Below are 23,083 nucleotides of genomic sequence, written 5' to 3' on the forward strand. Positions count from 1 at the left end.
TGAGGGAGTTACAGTATATACTGTATATACTCGAGTATAACCCTAGTTTTTCAGCCCTTTTTTTAAGACTGAAAAAGCCCCCTCGGCTTATACTCAGGTGAGGGTCCTGATTGGCTTATATTTGGATCAGCTTATACTCGAGAATATATGGTACAGTTATTATTTTTCTCTATTGTTGCTACTATTACATTTATTTTACTCTATTTTTATTATTAATAATAATACATTTGTTATTTCACTCTGATATTATTATTATTATTATTGCATTTATTATTTTATTCTATTTATTATTATTTGCATTATTTTCCTGTATTTATTATTATTATAATTGCATGTATTAATTTACTCTATTATCATTAAAAGGAGACATAAGCACATTTACATTGAAGAAGATGAGAATAATGATTTGATCAGAGTTGGACAGTCTTATCTTAAATTAGAGCTTTATGTAAATATTCAAAAACATTTAACCTACTGATGCCTCAATTAATGTAATTTTATTGGTATCTATTTTTCTGAAATTTACCACCCTTGGCTTATACTGGAGTCGATGTTTCCCCATTTTTTGTGGTAAAATTAGGTGCTTGGCTTATACTCGAGTATATACGGTATTTGGAGGGATTATTTTACAAAAAGTTGTGGATTGTATTTTTTGTGTCTGCAGTATTACTTTATGTGCAAAGTAACTATCTGATGTCTTTTAATAAAATCTTGAAATGTTTGCAAAAAGGACATGCAAAAAAATCTCATAATCTATGGATGAGGGAGATTGTTTCCAACTTTTTTATTCTTGAATGAGATAAAATAAGATTTCCTTCCTTCTGTATCAGACATCCCTTTTATCATGCCTTGCTATGCCTCTCTCGACATGCCCCCCAAGCCAATTAAGCTTCACTTAAGAGCAGTTTTTGGCAAATCGGAACTGTCAGCAGGACTTTGGCCAAGGTCAGAGAAGCCTAGATTGCATCCGCAGCAGATTCAGAGCCTTTCCCATGATGAACGTTTGGTGTCTGGGAAAAGCAGACCTTGGAATCCAACCAATTTTTCAGGGGAGTGCCAAGGAATACTAATTTTGGAAGACAACCAGTTCCTCTACATGAGAAACGGCGGGTTTCTTCAAGTCAAAGCTTTCATAGGCTGCTTCACTTTACAAGCTATCCCAAAAGCTGCTCAAAGGCATTTGGATTCAGGATGGGAAGCCCACCAGGCCAATAACCTTTGGGAATGTGTTGCTATAGGTCAGGCATGGGAAAACTTCGGCCCTCCAGATGTTTTGGACTTCAACTCCCACAATTCCTAACATCCGATCGGTTGTTAGGAATTGTGGGAGTTGAGATCCAAAACATCTTTAGGGCCAAAGTTTTCCCATGTCTGCCACAGGTTGTCTCAAACCTTGCAAACCTATGATATTTTCTGCTTCATTCCAGCATGACATGAGTTTATCATACCAATAAACAACCTTTCCAGATAAGTCATTCCAAAACAATGTGCAATGCAGTTACAGCACTGCCTGATCTTCTTCACAATAGCTTATTTTTTCCATCATGCCCTCCCCTTTTTTTTAATTAAGGAAAGGTTACTAAAGCTTATTTCCCCGAGTCTCTGTTTTGTTGAAAAGCCTACTAGTGTCTGACAGATCATTTCATTGCAGCTCTACTTATCATTTCCCCAAGAAGCAAACCATTATTTAATCCCTTCCTTCTTTCTAACTAAAATATACTTTATAGAATTCATACTCTTGATTATTCTGGAATAGGATTCATGGGGAGAAAGAATCATGGCTTAGGTATTTCTGCTTTCCTAAGGGTTATTTCTTTTTGAAGAATTCTTTAAAATGAGAAATGGAAGTAGGGGGTGAAAACACGGATAAAGACCACATGGGGGAAATTTCTCTTAAGCTGGGATAAAATACCAAAACGACAGCCGCTGCAGGTCCCACGAAGGCATACAGCAGGCCGCCTTCCAAAGAGAGCCAACAGCTGGAAAGGAAAAAGGAGGGAAAAAAAGGTTAGGACATTAGCAATGCTGGCTTCAAAGCTCAACCTAGCCATTAATATCACAAAACTGTAATAAAATAAAATAAACAACATCCTAACTCATTTTCACTTCTTATCTAGCTAAACGCACAGATGTTTATTATACACAGCAAAAAAAGGAAAGGTATGGTATATAATATAATACAAGGTAAGTTATGTTGTTGTTATACACTTCTATTGTAATGTAGTCCCTTATATGTTGCAATTGTAACATCAACTTATATATAAAAAACTGTATAGATGAATAACTACTGTTTGAATGCTTTTATTTGGCAGAATGCTTTTAAAACTTCTTAATTTAAAAGGTCATGCGAAGGTGAACACCTTCAATTTCTCCCAAATTCATCAAAAGTAAATTTTGATTCGCTTCAGGTTCCTCTTTGAGAGATTCCTTTGAGGTGATGCTTAAGTCTGTTTTCCTTTGAACTTTTGGGAATCCACCACCTGGACATTCCAAGTCCCTAAATACTAGTCTGGCTGTACTGTAGCTGTATTCTCTTTGGGTATCCCTGATAGCATCTGCTCCTGGTTCACAGCCATGTCAGCACTTTGCCTTTGGGAATGACTCACAATCTGGGTTTCTGTTAGTCAGGAATCACTAGTAATATTCAGACAAAGCTCCAAAGTTCAAGGACAGAGACTATTGGAATTATAAGTGTCCCAGAGTGATCAGCTTTAGAGTTGAGAAACTCTGTCTCAAATAAATATCAGTGCAATCCAACACAGTGGCCATTGGCCAGCAGCCAGTTGAGACTTAACATGCCCAAGGCCCTTTTCGGATGGTATTTGGAATGTGATTCAGTGGTCCTTGCATTCTATCCAGAAATATCTCACTACTCAATAAATATCAAACTCTGTGAGGGGCATGGGCTGCTGTCGCCTACAGTAGAGAGGGAAGAAGTGGAAGGCAATTTAAACTCTGAAGATCCAGGTGTTTTGGGATCTTAGGAGAAGGAAAATGTGGGAGCACTCCCAAATGAAATTCATTTCTCCTTCCCTTCACCAGTTGAGCTGAGACCAGCTGTAAATTGGAAAAGACTTGAAGGCACACAACAACAATGTTAAGGAGGACTTTATGATGGTCAGTGTCACTCAACAAACTGCCACAGCATGTCAAAGGCTGTGACTTGGTGGAGGTTTTTAAATAAAAGTTTGGTGACTACCTCTCAAGGATGCTATAGGTGTGGATTGTCTGCACACATCGTTGTTGAACAAAATGGGTTGCTGTGAGTTTTCCAGACTGTATGACCAAGCAGCATTCTCTCCTGATGGCTGGAGATAGAACCTCTTCAGAGGTTCTATTGGCAGTGAAGGAAGTGGAGTATACATATCTGTGGAATGTCCAGGGTGGGTGAAAGAAACCTTGTTTGTTTAAAGCAAGTGTGAATGTTGCAATGTTGCAAATGCAAATGTTGCTGTTTATATGTATATTAACTGCCCTGAGTGCCTCTGGGGAGAGAGGGAGGTCTAGAAATAAATTATTATTATTATTATTATTATTATTATTATTATTATTATTATTATTAGCAAGCTTAAATAGCATTGAGTAGCCATGAAGCTGCAAAGTCAATCAGTGAGGGTAACTCGTACATAGAAGTAGCCTGGCCTCTGTTAGCTGGAGGTATCCTCTATTTAGGAGGTGTTAACTGGCACTTGGTTGTTTGTTGTCTGGAATTCTCCTGCTTCTGAGTGGTGTTCTTTATTTACTGTCTTGATTCTGGTGGTTTTTTTTTAATATTGGTAACCAGATTTTGTTCATTTTCATGGCTTATTCCTTTCTATTGAAATTGTCCACATGCTTGTGGATTTCAATTGCTTCTCTGTGTAGTCTGACATGAGGGTTGTCAGAATTTTTCAGCATTCTCAAATAATATTCTGTGCCCAGGTTGGTTCATCAAGTGCTCTGCTATAGCTGACTTTTCTGGTTGAACCAGTCAGCAGTGCCTTTCATGTTGTTTGATTTGTGTCTGGGCATTACATTTGGTGGTCCCTATGTAGACTTGTCAACAGCTGCACAGTATAAGATAGACTCCTGCAGTGATTACAGGTTCCCTCTTATCCTTTTCTGAATGCAGCATTTGTAGTCTTTGCTACAACCTCTAGATTAAACAGAACCTCTGAAGTTGCCAGACACAGATGCAGGCAAAATGTCAGGAGAGAATGCTGCTGGTACATGGCCATACAGTCTGCAAAACTCACAGCAACCCAGTGATTTCAACCATGAAGGCCTTTGACAACACGTTGAACAAGATGACTCCTTTGTTGTCTTCCTACTCTACATTTCTGTGGTTCTAAGATATTTTGCAATATCTTTTCTGTATGATCTCATCCTTGCAACTATTTGGTCTATTTTGTCCAGCTAGATGTTTGTGATGGTCATAAATATCATTATAGTTCAGTGTGCATTTATTGATGCAACACATGCATGTTTTGGATGGCATACAGATTGCCCATCTTGTCCAGATGTGCTTTTGTGATGGACCTACTGTTTGTCTCAACATTTTAAAAAGACAGGTGATGAAAATGCAGGGCAACTCTCCCATTCCACTGTATTGTCCAAGCTCAAGACTCTTTATCCTGAGAGTCTGAGATGTTATTTTTTTTGGTGTTAATTTAATTATTGTTGGAATGTATCATTTTTATTACAAGTCAGATATTTGATCAAATTCAGTGGTTTCTTGGTGGAGACCAAATGGTGGACAGAAATATCAAAGTAAATAAATACATAAGTAGTGAATGCATTGTTACATCCTAATGCTTTCACTGAGATGGAAGAAATCCTTGCTTTCTGTGGTGTAGTGGAATTTCTTGATTGCCATAGGGGCAAAAATGACTGCTCAGGAAGTGCACAAGAGAAGCAATAATCTCAGCAGAGGGGTTTCCCTTAATGTTCAATGAGTGAGGGTGTAAATACAAACCAAAGCAATTGTATTTGTGTGAGATTCAGGGGCCAGCATTGTGAATTAAGAGTAATAGAAAGCAATTTGGCTTTCCTTCAGAGATCATTGATTTTGGTCCCTGCTGGTAATTAAGGTCAAACATTAACCAACACAGTTCTCTTCTAATGCTCCATGCAGTCACGGTAGTTTGAGCAGAGGTCAATATGTGGCATGAGGAGGATTCCCAATTGCAAGTACACTTGGCCCTCTGAATTCGGTATCCAACAGCTTCAATAATTCCAAAAAGCAAAACTTTATTTTGCCATTTTATATAAAAGGCACTGTTTTACTACACTACTGTATCTAATGGGGTTTTAGCATTCATGGATTTTGGGATAAAGATGGGTCCAGGGATCTAACTGCAGCTAATACAAAGGGCCTATGATTTATTGTATAGGCTTGTGCATTCTGGGTAAACCGTGGTCTGTTTCAGTGTCCTGGATTTTGGTGGGGGCCCCAATATGTTTTTGGGGACCTTCCTAAATTTGGGAGGGCAGATATCTGTTTCCTCTCTGGGGTGCTGAAAGATTATTTTTCTCTCTGGCCCATTATTGGAGGGAGGGCTTCCCAGGTTCCCCTTTCCATCATTTTATGCATTTAAGCTGTTTCTACTCTAGAGGAGAGGTGCTAAAGGTAGGGGCACATATGCTTTAAGTAGGCGTCTTACCTGTTCCTACTCTAGAGGAGAGGCATTTCAGGCAGGCGTGCATGCTTTAAGGAGACTTCTTAAAGCTGTTTATGCTCTAGAGGAGAGGTGTTGCAGGCAAGTGCACACAATTTCTCTCCTGGGCCTCCACACCATGCACTTTTTCCAAGGCATTCAAGGAGATTTCTTAAAGCTGTTTCTACTCTAGAGGAGGGATACTACAGGCAGGCGGGCATGCTTTAAGGAGGCTTTAAAGTTGTTTCTATTCTAGAGGAGAGGCGCTGCAGGCACGCACACTGTTATATCCCAGCCGCTTTTGGGTTCTGAACCTGGTTCAGAAATGAACTTTGACCAGGATGAAGCTTATTCTGACTTTTCACCCAGTTCTCCTCCGAGTTCCTTCCAATTACAGACCCCAGCTGTGGATAGCTCCGAGGCTTCCTTAATTGGGAGAGATACAGATAACATTACTCCAGTGGAAGAACCAGATGTTCCAAGCTGCCCAGGGAATGTATCCTTTAACAGAAGACAGTTTTTGCAGCAACAGAGATCCCAGACACAGCAGCTTTGCAGGAGTCAACGATTGGCATCTAAAGGGGATACTGGATAGCAGATTGCTTTGGGAACCTTTGGGGAGTTGGGTTCCCTTAGCTGTTATTAGATCTAACTTCTATAAAAGTGTCTTGCACTGTGAACTAGTTGTGGTGTCAACGTAGCGACTTCACTGTTTCCAGTTCCCTGATTTTCAAGCCAAGTCTCCTGTTTCCTGGCGGCCAAGCCGAGCCGCGACTCCCGTTTTAATCCGGAGTGAATTCACGTCCTTGCCTTGTTCCTGAATCCAGATTGCTTTTAGCTTCGTCTTTTGCCTGCCTTGAAATCCATGACTTTCTAGGGACTTTGTTATTTACTCCTGCTTCCTTGTTGTTTTCCCTGCTCAAGAACTTTTCAACAGTTTTGAGCGTGTTTCGGTTTCTGGACTTTGGACAATAATATTGGACATATCTCTTCAATGCTTTGGACTAATTCATACCATTCCTTATAGGACTATTGTTCACTCATCCTTTCCATTTATTCTTTCCTGAATTAATTATTGTTTTAATAAAGATATTATATGATTATTGGTCTCTATTTAGTTTCCAGTGTTCAAGCTGCCTTGGGGTGCAGCACACACTTTCTCTCCTGGGCCTCCACACCATGCCACACACTCTTTCAAAGGCATTTTAGAAGGCTTCCTATGTCCAGGTAAGGAATAGCGATGACCCCCTGGAGCTATCCTCCCTGGGCTTCCTTAAAAAACCCATCTTTTTTTTCCTGGCATGCTTCAATCTCCTTTCTGTTTCGAGTTTAATGCTTCCTTAAAGCTGTTTCTACTAGTTTCTACTATAGAGGAGAGGTAACTGGTAATAATTTTCAGAAAATTTGGATTTTCTTCTTGCTTGCTGTGATTAATAAAAAAGATTAAACTGTGATTCCCAATATGGGATGAGGTGCCAAGATTAGCTCCAGCTTGCTTTAGTTGCGGTGTGTATGTGTGTGTCTTATACTGGGGGGGGGGGGGGGGGCTTACCATTACGGGCTCCTGAAGGAGCCAAAGAGCAGAAGGAGCCACCTCCAAACAGATCCGTGCACAAGTCTAATATTGTAGCATTCAAGGTAGGCAGGTTAATGCCAGAAACGTACCTGTATAGTATACAGTATATACTACTGCAGAATCTGGTGTAGCTATTTGCTACACAGATTGCAACTGTGCAAGGGGGAGCAATTGTTTTGTCTTTATGACCCCCCTCAAAAAAAGATACCCCACTTTCCCAGCACAATTCAAATTGTATGATGTCATTTGTACCACCCATTTCCCTAGGTTTTGAGAGGCACTGGTATATGAAATGGCTCCATTTGTGCATAATTTTGGTAATTTAGGGGCAATAAAAATCACCTGAAAATCAGTCCCTCATTGTGGTTTATTTACATTTTGGGAGAACTTTGAAGTTACATGGTAGCCTCATGAGCCAAAATCTTGGAGATCACATGGAATCCATGGTCCGGATTTTCCCCATCTCTGTTTTAGAGTTAAAGAAAGACTGCTACTCACTAGTTCATGGTGCTGTATCCCTTGGCTTTAGTGAATCCCACAGAGATGGCCACCACCAAGGCAGGCAAGCCTAAATGGAAGGGGAAAAAAGATATTATATTTAAAATAATTCTTTGTAAATAAGTTTTCTTCAAACTATAGTCTTGTATTCTTTGAAATAACAGCCTATTGTTTATGATGCTGTATGTCACCTCCATATCAAAGGTACATGTATCAAGATTGTCATTTTCTTGGGTATGTGTGATGGAGGATGTATTTGCTCCCATGTCCTGCTTGTGGGTTTCCAATCACAACACACGATTAGTCCCAGAATGTCCATGGAAGGTTGTACCTACATTGTAGAATGAATGCAGTTTGACACCATTTCAACTCAATGTTATGGAAACCTGGGAGTTGTCATTTGGTGAGACATCAACACTTATTGGCAGAGAAGGCTAAAGACCATGCAAAACTATGGCTCCCTAGATTCCATAGTAGTGAGCTGTGACCTCAGGCCATGGAATTCCCTCCCATGGAAGGCCTGCTTGGCTCCCTCTCCATTTTCCTTCTTTTAGGAGGCAAATCATCCCTTATTTACCCAGAACATTGAAGGTTGAACTGTTCATTGCATACTCTTCTTCAGTTGAGGCATGCTGTATTGCTCATCATCACAATTATGCTGTAGCTGCCTTGTGGACTGTTTTATATTCATGTTTTTAATGTGGTTGATTATTCCATTTTCAACGGTTGTGATACTTTTTGTTTTAGTTGCATTTGGTTTTAAAATATTGAGAGCTACTTTGAGTCTGAAACTGGGAAAAAGTTGAAGTACTGTATAAAGTAAATTAATATAATAATGAATACTGTATGTACTCGAGTATAAGCCTAGTTTTTCAGCCCTTTTTTAAGACTGAAAAAGCACCCTTCGGCTTATACTCGGGTGAGGGTCCTGGTTGGCTTATATTTGGGTCAGCTTATACTCGAGAATATATGTTACATTTATTATTTTTCTCTATTATTGTTGCTACTATTACATTTATTTTACTCTATTTTTATTATTAATACATTTATTATTTCACTCTGATCTTCTTCTTCTTCTTCTTATTATTATTATTATTATTATTGCATGTATTATTTTACTCTATTTATTATTACTTGTATTATTTTCCTGTATTATTTATTATTTTTATTATTATTATTATTATCATTATTATTATTATTTTATTGTATGACACAGCAAACAAGATAGACATGCTGGATTTCATATTATTATTATTATTATTACATGTATTATTTTACTCTATTATTATTAAAAGGATACATAAGCACATTTACATTGAAGAAGATGAGAATAATGATTTGATCAGAGTTGGACAGTCTTATCTTAAATTTGAGCTTTATGTAAATATTCAAAAACATTTAACCTACTGATGCCTCAATTAATGTAATTTTATTGGTATCTATTTTTATTTCTGAAATTTACCACTCTCAGCTTATACTGGAGTCAATGTTTTCCCAGTTTTTTTGTGGTAAAATTAGCTGCCTCGGCTTATATTCGGGTCGGCTTATACTCGAGTATATACGGTACATATTTTAAATCTTGTGGACTTTGTGGAGATCTGCAATGACCAACATGATGCCAGTAGATGGAGTGTTGAGTTGTATTTTTGATTGTTATTTCCGCTTGAAAACAACAATGAACCAGCAACGTGGTTTGCTGGCTTGGGTGCTGGACTAGAGCCTCTTCTACACTGCCATATAAAATCCAAATTATCTGCTTTGAACTGAGTTATATGGCAGTGTAAATTCATATAATCCAGTTCAAAGCAGATAATGTGGATTATCTGCTTTGGTAATCTGGATAATATGGCAGTGTAGAAGGGCTCATCTTCTCATGATGTTCACATTCCACTAAACTATCTTACTTGTAAATATCCAAATACTTTAGGACTTTCGTCCATGAGATTGTTTCCCCCCTTCACATCTCAGGATAGGGAAGGTTATTTCTGGTAAGAATTTTTTCAGATTTGTGTGATTTCTTCAAATCCTAAACATGGGGAAATTTATCAATCTAGCTCTTGGTTGCTGAAAACTTCTAACTGGCATATATGGCACAATGTTGGTATTCATGCAAAATGGGGTAAGTCCAAGCCTGCTTAACTAAGTTAATATAGATTTACACTACACATGTATGAGATATGATCTTGGGTCTTAGAATGTCACCCTTAAGGGTATAAACTCCAGAATTTGAATTATTTTTTCTAAAAGCATAAAAGGCCAAGGGATATTAGTAGTTGTAATCCCAAAGAAGTGCATTGTCCACATTCTGGTAGAGATATCCAGTGAGCTTTTTCATACCAATCTTAATTCAGTGTCGGCACCCTACTCGTCTCTCTCATGGCTGAGGATCAGACCGGGACATCCACATCTGCCTTGTCTTCCCAGCTTTTAATGCTCCATCTCCTTGTGACAATGGGAAGCAGTCTATCTCACTGCTTAGGAAGAGCAAATCCCATTAAGACCGGATGAGATCCCTTGTCGGCCTGGGCTTGGCTATCCAATGACAAAAGCCTTGACTACACATGCAATGGAATTTGAGTCATTTTGTAGAAAAGGTGTCAGATAGATTTCTCTCCTCTTTCTAGCAGTGCTTCTTAACAGTGTCTCAACACATATAACTGACAGCAATGGAAATAGCTCCAGTGGTCACCTAAGATGACTTAAAGACAATGTAGTGCTTTTAGTGCTGGACTGCAGCTCTGGGATCTTAGGGTGTATCTACACAGTGGAATTAATGCAGTTTGATGCCACTATTTAGCAGATCAATGCTATGGAATCCTGCCATTTCTAGTTTTTCAAGGCATCAGTATTCCTTGGCAGAGAAGGCTAAAGTACAATTGCAACTTCCATGATTCCATAGCACTGAACCATGACAGTTAATGGTGTCTAATTGCATTAATTTTGCAGTATAGAGGGATCCCCATCAAGAAACTTCACTTGGCCATGAAAACCTCACCTTGAGCAAGTCACATCCTCTCAGTGTAAAGAGGAAGGCAATGTGAACCCTCTTTGAATAATAATAATAATAATAATAATAATAATAATAATAATAATAATAATAATAATAAAAATAAAATAATACATCACACAGTCGTAGACACTTGGGAAGTGTTCGACTTGTTTTGTGATATGAAATCCAGCATATCTATCTTGTTTGCTGTGTCATAAAATAATAATAATAATAATAATAATAATAATAATAATAATTCAAAGACTCTGGCAGAAACCAGTGCAAGTGGTCCCAGTGATGATGGGCACACTGGGTGCCGTGCCAAAAGATCTCAGCCAGCATTTGGAGACAATAGACATTGACAAAATTACGATCTGCCAACTGCAAAAGGCCACCCTACTGGGATCTGCACGCATCATCTGAAAATACATCACACAGTCCTAGACACTTGGGAAGTGTTTGACTTGTGATTTTGTGATATGAAATTCAGCATGTCTATCTTATTTGCTGTGTCATACAATAAAATAATAATAATAATAATAATAATAATAATAATAATAATAATAATAATGCCATCTGCAAAAGGCCACCCTACTGGGATCTGTGCGCATCATCCAAAAATACATCACACAGTCCTAGACACTTGGGAAGTGTTCGACTTGTGATTTTGTGATACGAAATCCAGCATATCTATCTTGTTTGCTGTGTCATACAATAATAATAATAATAATAATAATAATAATAATAATAATAATAATAATATTTATGGGCATTTATATCCTGATGTTTCTCTCTCCAAGCAGGCATCACTAAAAAACAAACAAATCTAATCAAGAAAAAAACCATGATAGGTTCTCCTTATAGTCACCATAAGTCAGAAATAACTTGAAGTTCCACAAAAACAATGACAAATGAGGCTACGTGGGCAGGCTGAAAGCCTTATTGTCTCTGACTTTTTTTTCTTGGAAATTGAATATGTATACAGTTCAAAGAATTCGGTATAAGGATGTCATCATTCTGGCCAATAATGTGTTAACCAGATTGATGAATCAGAACCCTCTCTTGGCTGCCAAGCTTTCAAAGGATATTAAATGACAATTAAACTAGGATTAGATGAGGTAAGACGAAAAGCAAATAAATTAAAGTCCTCTGAGTCAATAAACCTAAGCAACAGCAAATGGAGAGTCTCCCTGGAGGGAAAACCTTGACTTTTGAGAGCTACTCCGTGTGTTACACAGAAGGCGATGACAGAAAAAAGTGGGGGAAAAAATCACTTTGGTGCCAGTTCAGATTGGAGTGGGCAACACATGTTTCATACCAGCGGAGCAGCAAATCTGCTTTGGGTTTGGTCCAAACTTTGCAGGTGCTATCTAGAGTACCAGACCAATTTTAAAAATCAGATTAAAAACCTTTGATAACTTTTTAAATGTTTAGACGAAAACCCAGAGCAGATTTATTTCCCCACTGACATAGGGAGACTGGGCTTGTCTAAATCCTCCAAAACCTTCTGGTGTACTTGGGAGATGATTTTGCTCAACATTTGGCCATTATATGTACATTTTTAAGATACATGGAGTTTCCTTAATGTGGTGTTTTTTTGAAGTACAACACCCCAACTTTCCCACTCCCCAAAATACAAACTCAAGAAGAATTGGTTGGATCCAGATTTGCTCATAGATTGAAAAAGATGGAAGAAACCATGATCACTCAGTTCAACCCCATTTTGGAATGCAGGAACACAGAGAATATCTGTATTCTCACTTAAGAGTAGCTTACATCACTTTGTCTTCCCATAAGCCATCCCTTGTGAAGATATGCCAATATTTTAGTGAATCCAAACATTATTTTGGAAACATAAGGAGGAAATTGGTAACAAGAGAATGTTCTACAGGTCTAGAAAAAGACTACAAATATCGAGTGATGGTGCTGAGAACTCAATTGGGATTTAGGGGCTGCATGTAGTCCAGGTACCCTACTTCATCCAGCTTTGCACTAAGCCATAATTTTGGGGAGAAGTTCTTTAAAATTGATAGAATTTGATTTCCAATGCCACCAACGTGGAAACTTTGGAAATAGTTTTGGAAATATGTTTTGTCGAAGGCTTTCATGGCCGGGATCACAGGGTTGTTGTATGTTTTCTGGGCTGTATGACCATGTTCTAGAAGTATTCTCTCTTGACGTTTCGCCCACATCTATGGCAGGCATCCTATGGCTACATCTATGTAGCCATTCAATGCAAATTAGGGTGATTAACTGGAACATTTAAGATGGCAAGAGTTCTTCCCTCACCCTGAACTTCCCACAGATATATATAAACCTTCCTTGCTTAGTTTTTCTATTCCTCACAACTTCTGAGGATGCCTGCCATTGATATGGACGAAATCTCAGAGAGAATACTTCTAGAACATGACCATACAGCCTGGAAAACATACAACAACCCAGTTTTGGAAATAGTTTGGTGGAACTATTTCCAAGGGTGCAGGGCTGCTTTAGTGAGCACCTCACCCCTCCTAACTCACTTTGAACTTTTCGTTGACTCACCCTCCCACCCATTAATGGTATAATATATTGGTTGCCTATTGGAGCCATTGGAATTTCCCCCCTATGTTTTGGGTGGGTTTTTCACATACCCTATACTGTTTACAAGGACAAATTGGGAGCAGGGAGCTTTAAATAGGTCATCCCATGGAAAGCAGACATAGGTTTACATTTGGTGTACACCTAAGGCACCCCTTTGTGTCATGGGATAGGAATGTAAACCCTCACCCTCACGGTTTATGTAACTGGATGAGGGTGGACGGAATGGTGTCGAAATGGGGAGAGTTCTGGCTCCATAAAATCCTTTGCACTTAGGGCAGAATTCTTCAAATGTTTTACTGAGCAGTCGCCCTGGAGATGTTAGAGTTGACTATATCAGGGGACCAAGGCGTTTTGCCCAACTTAACCGAGAGGCAGGTTAGCGAGGACCCTGGTTTTCAAGTCACGATCCAACACTTGAACCAGTTTGTGTGCTTAATTGTTAATAAGGTGAAAAGAACCTCAATTCTATTATACAGTAGAGTCTCACTTATCCAACACTCGCTTATCCAACATTCTGGATTATCCAACGCATTTTTGTAGTGTCAATGTTTTCAATACATCAGGATATTTTGGTGCTAAATTCGTAAATACAGTAATTACTACATAGCATTACTGCGTATTGAACTACTTTTTCTGCCAAATTTGTTCTATAACATGATGTTTTGGTGCTTAATTTGTAAAATCATAACCTAATTTGATGTTTAATAGGCTTTTTCTTAATCTCTCCTTATTATCCAACATATTCACTTATCCAACATTCTGCCGGCCTGTTTATGTTGGATAAGTGAGACTCTACTGTATATACTTGCAAAGTTATATTTCAATTGAAAATTTAGCTTAAAATGTTTGATTTCCAGTTAAATTGAAATGCCTGCATGCAAATTCTTACCAGAATATAGTCACAACCTTATTTTCTTCCCTGTTCTGAGCTTGGAAAAGAAGGAAACAGCTGTCCAAAATTTTGGAAGCTCCATTTCTCATCTAGAGAAGCAAAGTTCTTGCTTTCCTTTCTTCCTCAATATCTCATCACATTTGATTTTCTATTAAAGTGTAGAATTGCTTAAATTGAATTATTAATCTCAACTAGCACAGATCCGTGGAATCTATGGTGCTTAAATTCACTGTTGTTGATTTACCAGTTTCCCATTGTTTCAGTAACCCTTAGTAAAGGTAAAGGTTTCCCCTGACGTTAAGTCCAGCCATGTCTGACTCTGGGGTTGGTGCTCATCTCCATTTCTAAGCCGAAGAGCCGGCGTTGTCCGTAGACACCTCCAAGGTGATGTGGCCGGCATGACTGCATGACTCCTTTAGTAACACATGCATTTTTTTTTCTTTTTAGCATCAAGTATAAGTAAGGAGGAACCCTCACCCCATCCAAGACACAGGAAGCGTTTTCGGATGATGCGGTTGCGTAACCGGCCAGTGACAGCCATATAGGATTGCCAGGCCTCCGTCAGAACCCAACAGAAGGAGGAGAGGAAGAAAAAGTGCAGGAAGGCTGCCACCAAGGTGCATATCACCTGGAAAGAGACAACAGAAAAAGATATATACATGAGAATAAAGATCTGAAAGGGAAAGTGGACAAACAGTTGGATTGGAAGAGACAGAAAAAACACATGTATAAATTTATATATAAGTCAACCACATGTACAAGTCGAGGGCAGGGTTTGGGGGAAAAATTATGGATTTTGACGTGATCCATCTATCAGGCAAATGTGCCGGGCTGCGAGGCAGCTGGCTAGTAACCAGCTGCAATAAATCACTATTGACCGAGAGATCATGAGTTCGAAGCCAGGGTCAGGTTAAGCCCCTGACCATTAAATAGCCCAGGTTTCTGTTTACCTAAGCAGCCCGAAAGACAGTTGCATCTGTCAACTAGGAAATTTAGGTATGCTTTATGCAGGAGGCTAATTTAACTAATTTACAACACCATAAAACTGCCAGCAGCACGTGGAAAGGAATGAGGAAGTACAGTACTCGTGTCACTAGTGGACGGTGAAGCAACAGCTCCTCCTGTGGCCGGAATCGAGTATACCCTCATGAAGCTGGAAATGTTAAATTGCCTCTGTGTGTATCTATAATGTATCTTGTTTGTCTGATGGCACTGAATGTTTGCCATATATATGTTAATTGTAATCCGCCCTGAGTCCCCTTCGGGGTGAGAAGGGCGGAATATAAATACTGTAAATAAATAAATTTCACAGAGAGGGGAAAATGCCAATGTGGCCTCATCTGTTGTCACCATTTCCTCAGCTAGGAATTTAAAAAGCCCAGAAGCAGCACCCTGGTTGAGAGAGTGGACACAATCATTGCTTCTTTTAGGTTTTCCTGAGATAGACCAAGCTCTTTGATTTCCCAGCAATACTCAGAGATGGTTTCTTTTTTTAATAAGAGTTAAGGTATAGCACTTATATTGGCTTGTACATAAGTGATTCAGTTTTTGTGGGTTGACTTTTTTGACTAAAGTTATTAGATTTACACATGAGTATTTGCTGCAGGCACAGCTCTCATATCAGGTTTCCATAGTAAACATTTTCACATGCAGAGTTATCCATTTATCATGCTATTGTAATCCTCGAGTTCAACAGCAATGTTGTACAACTGAACAACATTGGCTTGTCTACTGTGGCCCTATACTCTTTGTTGGACCAGAAGTAACTCCTGAAAGCATTGAGGTGCTTCTAGTCCATAATGTGGGTGAAACCAGTTTCCCTTCTCCCGGGTCATGGGACAAGCTTTTTCTAATGCTAGCAACGGTGATGGATAGGAGTTTCTGGACCTCCATGGTGGTCCACCAGTGGCCACAGGGGACCATGAAGATAAGGTGAAATTCTGGCAGGTTCAAACCAATTATGGCCATTCTGGATGATCTGGAATCCACCTCACCATTACAAAATGGAGATGGGTAGTGATGGGCTGGGATGGAGCATTGCTACTCCAGATAGTCCTTGGATTATATGGCTCATACAGATGAGCCTGAAGTCATGAAATTATGAAATTAGCCTGAAGTCATGAAAATGCATGGGTAAATCCTGCATATTGTTTTTTTATGCAGCGGTTGGGTGACCATATTTCATGGGTGCTTTAACAGCATATATTATCATTGCAGGAAGCTGAATTAGAGGGCCTTGGTGGTCACTTCCAACTTTTAATTCACTCATTGTACAAATAATGATTTCGAATGACAGTTGCCAGACCATTCTCTCCACCTGACGCAACTACAATTATAGTAGAATAGAAGTAAAAAAAAGTACAACAAAAACAAACTTTTCAAAACTCTAGTCTCATAATTGACACATTTTTCCCTACATTAAACCAGCCCAAAACCAAATATTCTAGGTTCAGTAATCACTGAAAATGAGTTTCTATTTGTAATTTCCTTTGTGGGATTCTAAACATCAAGCTTCTTTTCTTCCTACCTTCAGCAATGATAGGATATTTTTTGTCCTTTGAAGCAGGAGATAAAGCTTGGCCAAGCATGATTTCATAATAAATAAAGCTGCCAAGCTGCAGCTGAGAGTACCTACGGCAGGCCCCTTTCCCTTTGTCTAATGCGACCGGCGGCAAAAATATGCACCGTTTTTATGTGGCCCTTTCATCTTCAAAGCTTTTTTGCAAATGCAGAGATGGATTTTCCGGATGTGGCCTGGTGGAAAAAAGTCTCTATTGGGCAGGGAATGAGGGAAAGGAGAAGGATAGATATCGTTCACTCAGTAAAAGCTACAACCTCTGTCCCAGAGCTGGTTGATATAACATCCCTTTATTATCTTTATAATACCATCTGCATTATGTTTATAATAATGTATAATTTCATCATTGTCCACATCATCATCATCAAAATGAAAAATGGGCTTCTATCAATTGTATAGAAATGCAGAGGCCAAGCAGAACAACAACAACAAAAAAAGAAGTCAGAAAGAAATCTTTCCATCGTGGAAAAATGTTCCTCCTATCACACCTCTTAGGCATATGGTGGCTGGGATTTCACTATGGCCTCTTCTACACTGCCATATAATTCAGATTATATGGCAGTGTGGATTAAAATGGATTATATGAGTCTTACTACCATATAATCCAATTCAAATCAGATAATATGGATTTTATATGGCAGTGCAGAAGTGATTTATGTTAGTGGTGTTCTTTGGGCCATTTTAGGTCCAGTATAGGTCATTCTGGGCCATATCGTCTTGGGGAAAAAAGATCTCTCCTGCACCTAAAATAGTTTGGAAGGTGTCAAAAACATCTAGAAATTATCTGTACAAGATTTTCTGGGCCACATCCTCTGATGGGGGAAAAATGCTTCTCCTGGACCTAAAATGGCCTTGAATCTGTCAAAAACACGGAGCAAATGTACCTATAACTCCTATCAGTATTTGGTGCCAATATATCCATCCATCCCAAAATAACTGTAGCCTTGATGGGCATAAACATGTCCCTGTGGACATACTTTACCCACTTTGGTGCAGGCAAATAGATGTGAAACTTTTAGCCTTCTGGCTGTCATTAGACATTGCTCTGGGAACCAAAGCTCTAGGTGAAGAAGCTGGCTATGCATCACCATCACTTTCCATCAAGCAGAAGACAGGTATCACAGTCTTTGTGGGTGGTTCAGGCATGAGCCAGTATGGCTTCGTGAGGATGCTCAGCCAGGGAGCCCTGGTGTGAGATGGCACTGACTCATCTTGCCCGAAGCACACTGAAAAGGATCTAAGAGTCTCGGTTCATTGGAGGTTTGACTGTTCAGGAGAAAGGGAGCATGATGAGGCCATGGGTAAAACCAATGCAGTCCTGTGTTCAGGACCTGGAAACCAAGTCCTAGGGGAAAACTACAAAGAGCTGTCTATGTTTCTCTTAGAAATGTGAAGACTTCATAGGGTTGACAGTTCTGGACTGTCCCAAACCTTGAGGTTTCCAAGCCAAAATTTGACATCTAAGGTAAGCTCTGATGATGTCACCAAGCAATGTGCATTAAATATCAACCACAGTTGCTTATAACTTATATATAAATGTGTGCGTAGAGAGAGCGGATACAAGATCACTGTAGCTACAGGAATACATTATTGGTCAGAACACCTGAAACTACGAATACAGTTGAGTGCATTACCTGACTCCCAGTCCCAGCATACAATAGATAGTCTCTCTAGGAATTTGCTTGGTTCCAATACAACTTTATGGTCATTTCTGATGAAAGCATACCTCTAAATGTAGAAGGTGAGCTACTCATTGGTACTTCAAAGTACCCCTTAAATTATGGAAACAGCAAGGATCCTTACAGACACAAAACTGGTTGTACATTTTTGGCATTCACCAGAAATGTGGCTTGCTGAGATATGGGAGCAGATCTTCTGTGTTGCTGCTCCTAACTTGGGGAACTCCTTCCCACAGGAGGTTCACTTCCCAAATCTTGGCTCTCTTTCTGTGGGCAGGCAAAGACTGCTTTGATGTGGCAAGCCTTTTAATGTGCCAACCTGTGTTTTTATCTCTTTTTCATTATGCTTTAAGTGTTTTCCAACTTTGCTCTTTTAATAGCATTGCTGATTTAATTTTGTTCAACTTGTGTGTGACCAGGTTTTAGTTGTTCTTTGTTTTAAGTGGCATGGAGTCCCATGTTAGGAGAAGGGTGGGATATAAATCATTGGCTCCAACGGCACCGTAATTACGTGAGTGCAGATTTATACAAAAGAAGCACCATGTAGGTCTTCATTTATATTTAGGTCTAGGATGTGACTCGTGTAGAGTCTGGAGGGGAAAAGGGAGAGAATGCGATGCTCACCATTTTCTGCTGCTGAGTGGAAACCCAGAAAGATAGATGTGAGTTCTGTTAATAGCCTCCCAGACTGTGGTTTTCTGCAGAAAACCTCATTTACTGTGAATTTCTTTTCCATCTCCAGTCGTGAGAACAACGGATTCCTTCCCTTTTACCTACCTAGGTAGGGAGTGCATTTTAGGATTCCTTAATTAAGGTCAGCAATTGGCTCCAGGCCTAGGAGATGGAAAAGGCGCGACGGAGGAGCAGAACATTTATTAAGTGGAACACGCTCCCCTGGCTCTCTTTGGTCAATCTGTCCTTTTGAATTTGAGAGATAAAAACCACTCAACCTCACAAGCCAGTCCTGTTCTTTGCATAGTGCCAGGAGGCAGCCAACTGCAGGCAGCTACTCAAAAGCCATCTCATCTGAAGTCTTTTCTTCCCTTTCTTTTTTTACTACGGGCTCTCCGAAAAGCTTCCCAGGTTCTTGGAGGCCGATAAATAGGTAATTCATTTGCCATGTTTGCTTGGATGAGGTAATGATATAGAAAAGGGAAAAAACAGGGATCAGCTGTCACTTCAGTGTTCAGTGAGTGTTCTCCTGTCACCAGCAAAATGGTTTGGGATCCTTAGCAGCATCATGGCCAAAGATGCTCATTGGCATCAATTGGGTTAATATCTGTGCCATATGTTTAGGTGGTGAACAGAAAGCCAGCATGGTGTAATGGCTTGTGTGTTGGACTGGACTCCAGAGACCATGACCTGACTCTCCGCTCAGCTATAGAAACCCACTGGATGATCTTGGGAGAGTGACATACTATTAGTCCCAGAAAAAAACCTTTGATAGGTTCTCCTTAGGGTTGCCATAAGTTGTAAGTAGCATAAAGGAACACAGCAACAACAGGCCCTGGATGGAGAGTTTCACTTTGGCATAAAATTCAAGACTAGGAAAAGACTGATAGATGGCAAAAATCCAGCGAGTTTCGTTCTCTACTAACTTGTTTGTAATGCTTTCGGAATGATCAGGGATGCATTCACACTGTTGAATTAGTGCAGTTTGACATCACTTTAATTGCCATGGTTCACTGTCATGTAATCATGGGAATTGTACTTTGGTGAGGAACAAACACTAAAGAGAAAGCTAAAACTATAAAACAACAATGCCTAGGATTTCACAGTATTGAGCCATGGCAGTTAACATGCTGTCAAAATGCATTAATTCTACAATGTAGATGCATGCTAGGATTGTATATTGGTCAAGCATGTACAATTCTATTGTTTTACTTTGCTTCTTCCATATGTAACCTTGTTGATCTATTTTCTAGCGGCCTTGTAGGACAGCAGACACTCCAGCCGGGTGGGCTTTATGCTCAATTATGGGGATTGTAATTTTGACCTTGGTACAATCAGGGTAGAAGTAATTGTTTGGGGAGCTGATTTTGCCTTTTGCCATGTGGCAGGTGAGGAAAACTATTAGCTAATGGACTGAGATGCTTCCATTGCTGTAGACTACTTACTGATTTGTCTATATCACCAATAAATCTTATCTTGAAGCAATGGTGGGTATCACTTTTACATGCAGTACAACTCCCATATCTACACGAGTATGTCCTTGGACTTACCATGGAGAAATGAAACTGAAGAAAGAAGTAAACCCTATTGAAATGAATTATTTCTCCTTGATGTGAACATTCAATTGCACTGGAGACCTAGGAAAGGGCTAGAGAGATGTTCTCTCTAAAGCATTTCTTACGTCTTCCAGTGTGACCCTGTGGTAACTTTGGATGGACGCATACCATAGAATCATGCTGGAGAGCCCATAACATACTGGTACAGTATAGAGAAGGCATATTTTGTCAGATGAAGATAAATGAAACTATGGATACTGATCACGTGGATACAGCAGCCAAACTATTCCAAACAAAGTCTCTAAAAGATCTGGAATTTCAGCAAGTTCCAACTCAGAAACAACTTAATTCCTTACCTTATTCCGGGTCTGGGTTTGCCCAATAAGAATGAGAGCATTGGATGATATGATAGAAAGGCAGAAGTTGATAAGGATGACTGAACGCTCCGAACGGATGTACCTGCAGAGGGGAAACAAACAGGCAGAAGAAAGAGAAAAATGACTATTAGTGTTCTTCAACTTGTTAACAATTGAACCTACATGGACCTCAGATTTGCAACATGGAATCCATTTCTGAAAGCCAAGGTATTTGTAGGGAACATGTGTAATTCTAGGTGATAAACCAGAGATCTTAGTGACACAACACTGAGCTATGTGGACAATGGCCAAGATCCTATTTGACTGCAGAAAGTGTGTAAAACTTGGCCAGATTTTTTAATGCAATGCAAACTGGACAGGTCCTAGGCATCGCTATCTCCTTAGTTCCTGAGAAGATGGAGCTACATCAGGTTCCCTTCTGCCTGCAGTTATCCAGCCAAAGGAATACAATTTCACCAGGAGTTTCCTCCTTCTCCAACATCTTTCAAAGTAAATGCACTCCATCAGGACAGGGTAACATAGGACGTTATCACATTAGACAATTTTCACGTTTCTAGACACTGTTAAATTGAAGTTTCTTGGTTGCCATCACATGATGCAAGCCTACTTCCAGTTATTTGGATCTGTCAATCTACCAGCTCCAGCTGTCTATACACATTTAGATGCAGGGGAAAATAATGGATTTTCCCATGTGATGGTAACTGGGCATTTTCACTGTGCCAAACCATTTTATGACATTAGTTGGCAGGCAAAAAGTGGGCAGTTCCAACTGTTAACCAAAAATCTTCTCTTGCCACCATTTTGGACCCTGTCTGGAAGGGTCCTCTGATAGGGATTTAGTTTTTACAAGCCTGGATGCATACAAGGGCATTTATACTTGCAAGTCCATCACATCTCAAGCACAAAAGAAACATCTTAAAATACTACTATTACTAATAAATACATAATACTTCTTTCATGGGGGTCAGCATCACTTGGATTATGTGCATCCATCTTTTCTGAGGAGTTTTGGTATAGATAAATTTACTTTGTTATAAGGCATGAATTTAGATCCTTGAAAGATGTGTGTCTTTCTATACCACTAAAGGTCGGCAGATGGTAAACCCAAGGCCAAATTGGGTGCAAGGAAAGCTGACAGCTGGTCGACCAACTCAAGGAAACTGTCCCTGCTTCTGGCCTGAGGTGACAGCTATGGCTGCTGCAGCCACAGCTACAAAGCCAAAGCTGGCTCAAACTCAGAGCGACCAAGCCTCCTTTTGAAGAAAGGAGACGGAAGTGCTAGCCAATGACCAGTGGTCAGCAGGCCTAGAAATCATTTTCAATATCAGTGGGTGTAGGCTTCTATGTATACGTTGCTGGAGAGCCTCAGATGAAAAGTACAGTTGCTTTCATGCTTTGCTGATGAAAATTCCAGGAGCAATGGATTAACCACTGTGGAAACAGATTAGCAAACTAGATCAGTTTTTTTCTCATCAAGTATGAAACTATTTCCACAGTTCTGTATGATTCCAGCATAGTGTAGGAAAATAAGGCATCCATATCCATGAGGGATATGTTCCCAGCTCAACTGTAGTTAACTGAAAACACAAATATGACCAAAAATCATTAAATTACTCAACTTCTAATCTCACCCTACCATAGAGATGCTTCAGGGGACCCAGAGATTCCTAGAGAGATATTGCTCCTCTAGGAATTTGCTTGCTACTTAGTTGTAACTCTATGGTAACATGGGCGTGAACCATAGAATTGCCTGGAGAACCTAACAAATTCAGAGTGAGATCTTTTTTCTTGGGTACACTTGCATAAGGAGGTATTTCATATCTCCTTACAAAAATAGATTCCATATTCCCTCACAGTGCAATGAAGAGCAGGCGTAGGTTTGCTTCTCATAATAGAATGGCCAACATTCTGTAAAATAGTTCCTGGGATGGCTGAGTCACAAGCATGCTAATACACTCATACACTATAGATGCCACTGCTTCTATCCAACAACATCTGCCATTGCTGAACAAATTCAGAGACAAAAGGTTGGCTTTCCTGGTTCAAATGT

General features: G+C 39.6%; 1 protein-coding gene across 6 annotated transcripts in view; it reads right to left on the reverse strand.

Annotated features, from left to right (window-relative positions):
• Positions 1–23,083, reverse strand: part of adgrb1 (adhesion G protein-coupled receptor B1) — a 447,596-nt gene that overhangs the window by 47,297 nt on the left and 377,216 nt on the right. For all 6 annotated transcript variants that reach the window (XM_062979947.1, XM_062979946.1, XM_062979949.1 and 3 more), the window contains exons 20-23: positions 21,013–21,115; positions 14,649–14,799; positions 7,711–7,780; positions 1,913–1,979 (exon numbers count right to left, since the gene is read on the reverse strand). In XM_062979947.1, coding sequence (XP_062836017.1) covers positions 1,913–1,979; positions 7,711–7,780; positions 14,649–14,799; positions 21,013–21,115 — 391 coding nt within the window. The remainder of the gene's footprint in view (positions 1–1,912; positions 1,980–7,710; positions 7,781–14,648; positions 14,800–21,012; positions 21,116–23,083) is intronic.

The sequence above is a fragment of the Anolis carolinensis genome, chromosome 4 (genome assembly GCF_035594765.1).
Source record: "Anolis carolinensis isolate JA03-04 chromosome 4, rAnoCar3.1.pri, whole genome shotgun sequence".
NCBI lineage: Eukaryota > Metazoa > Chordata > Lepidosauria > Squamata > Dactyloidae > Anolis > Anolis carolinensis.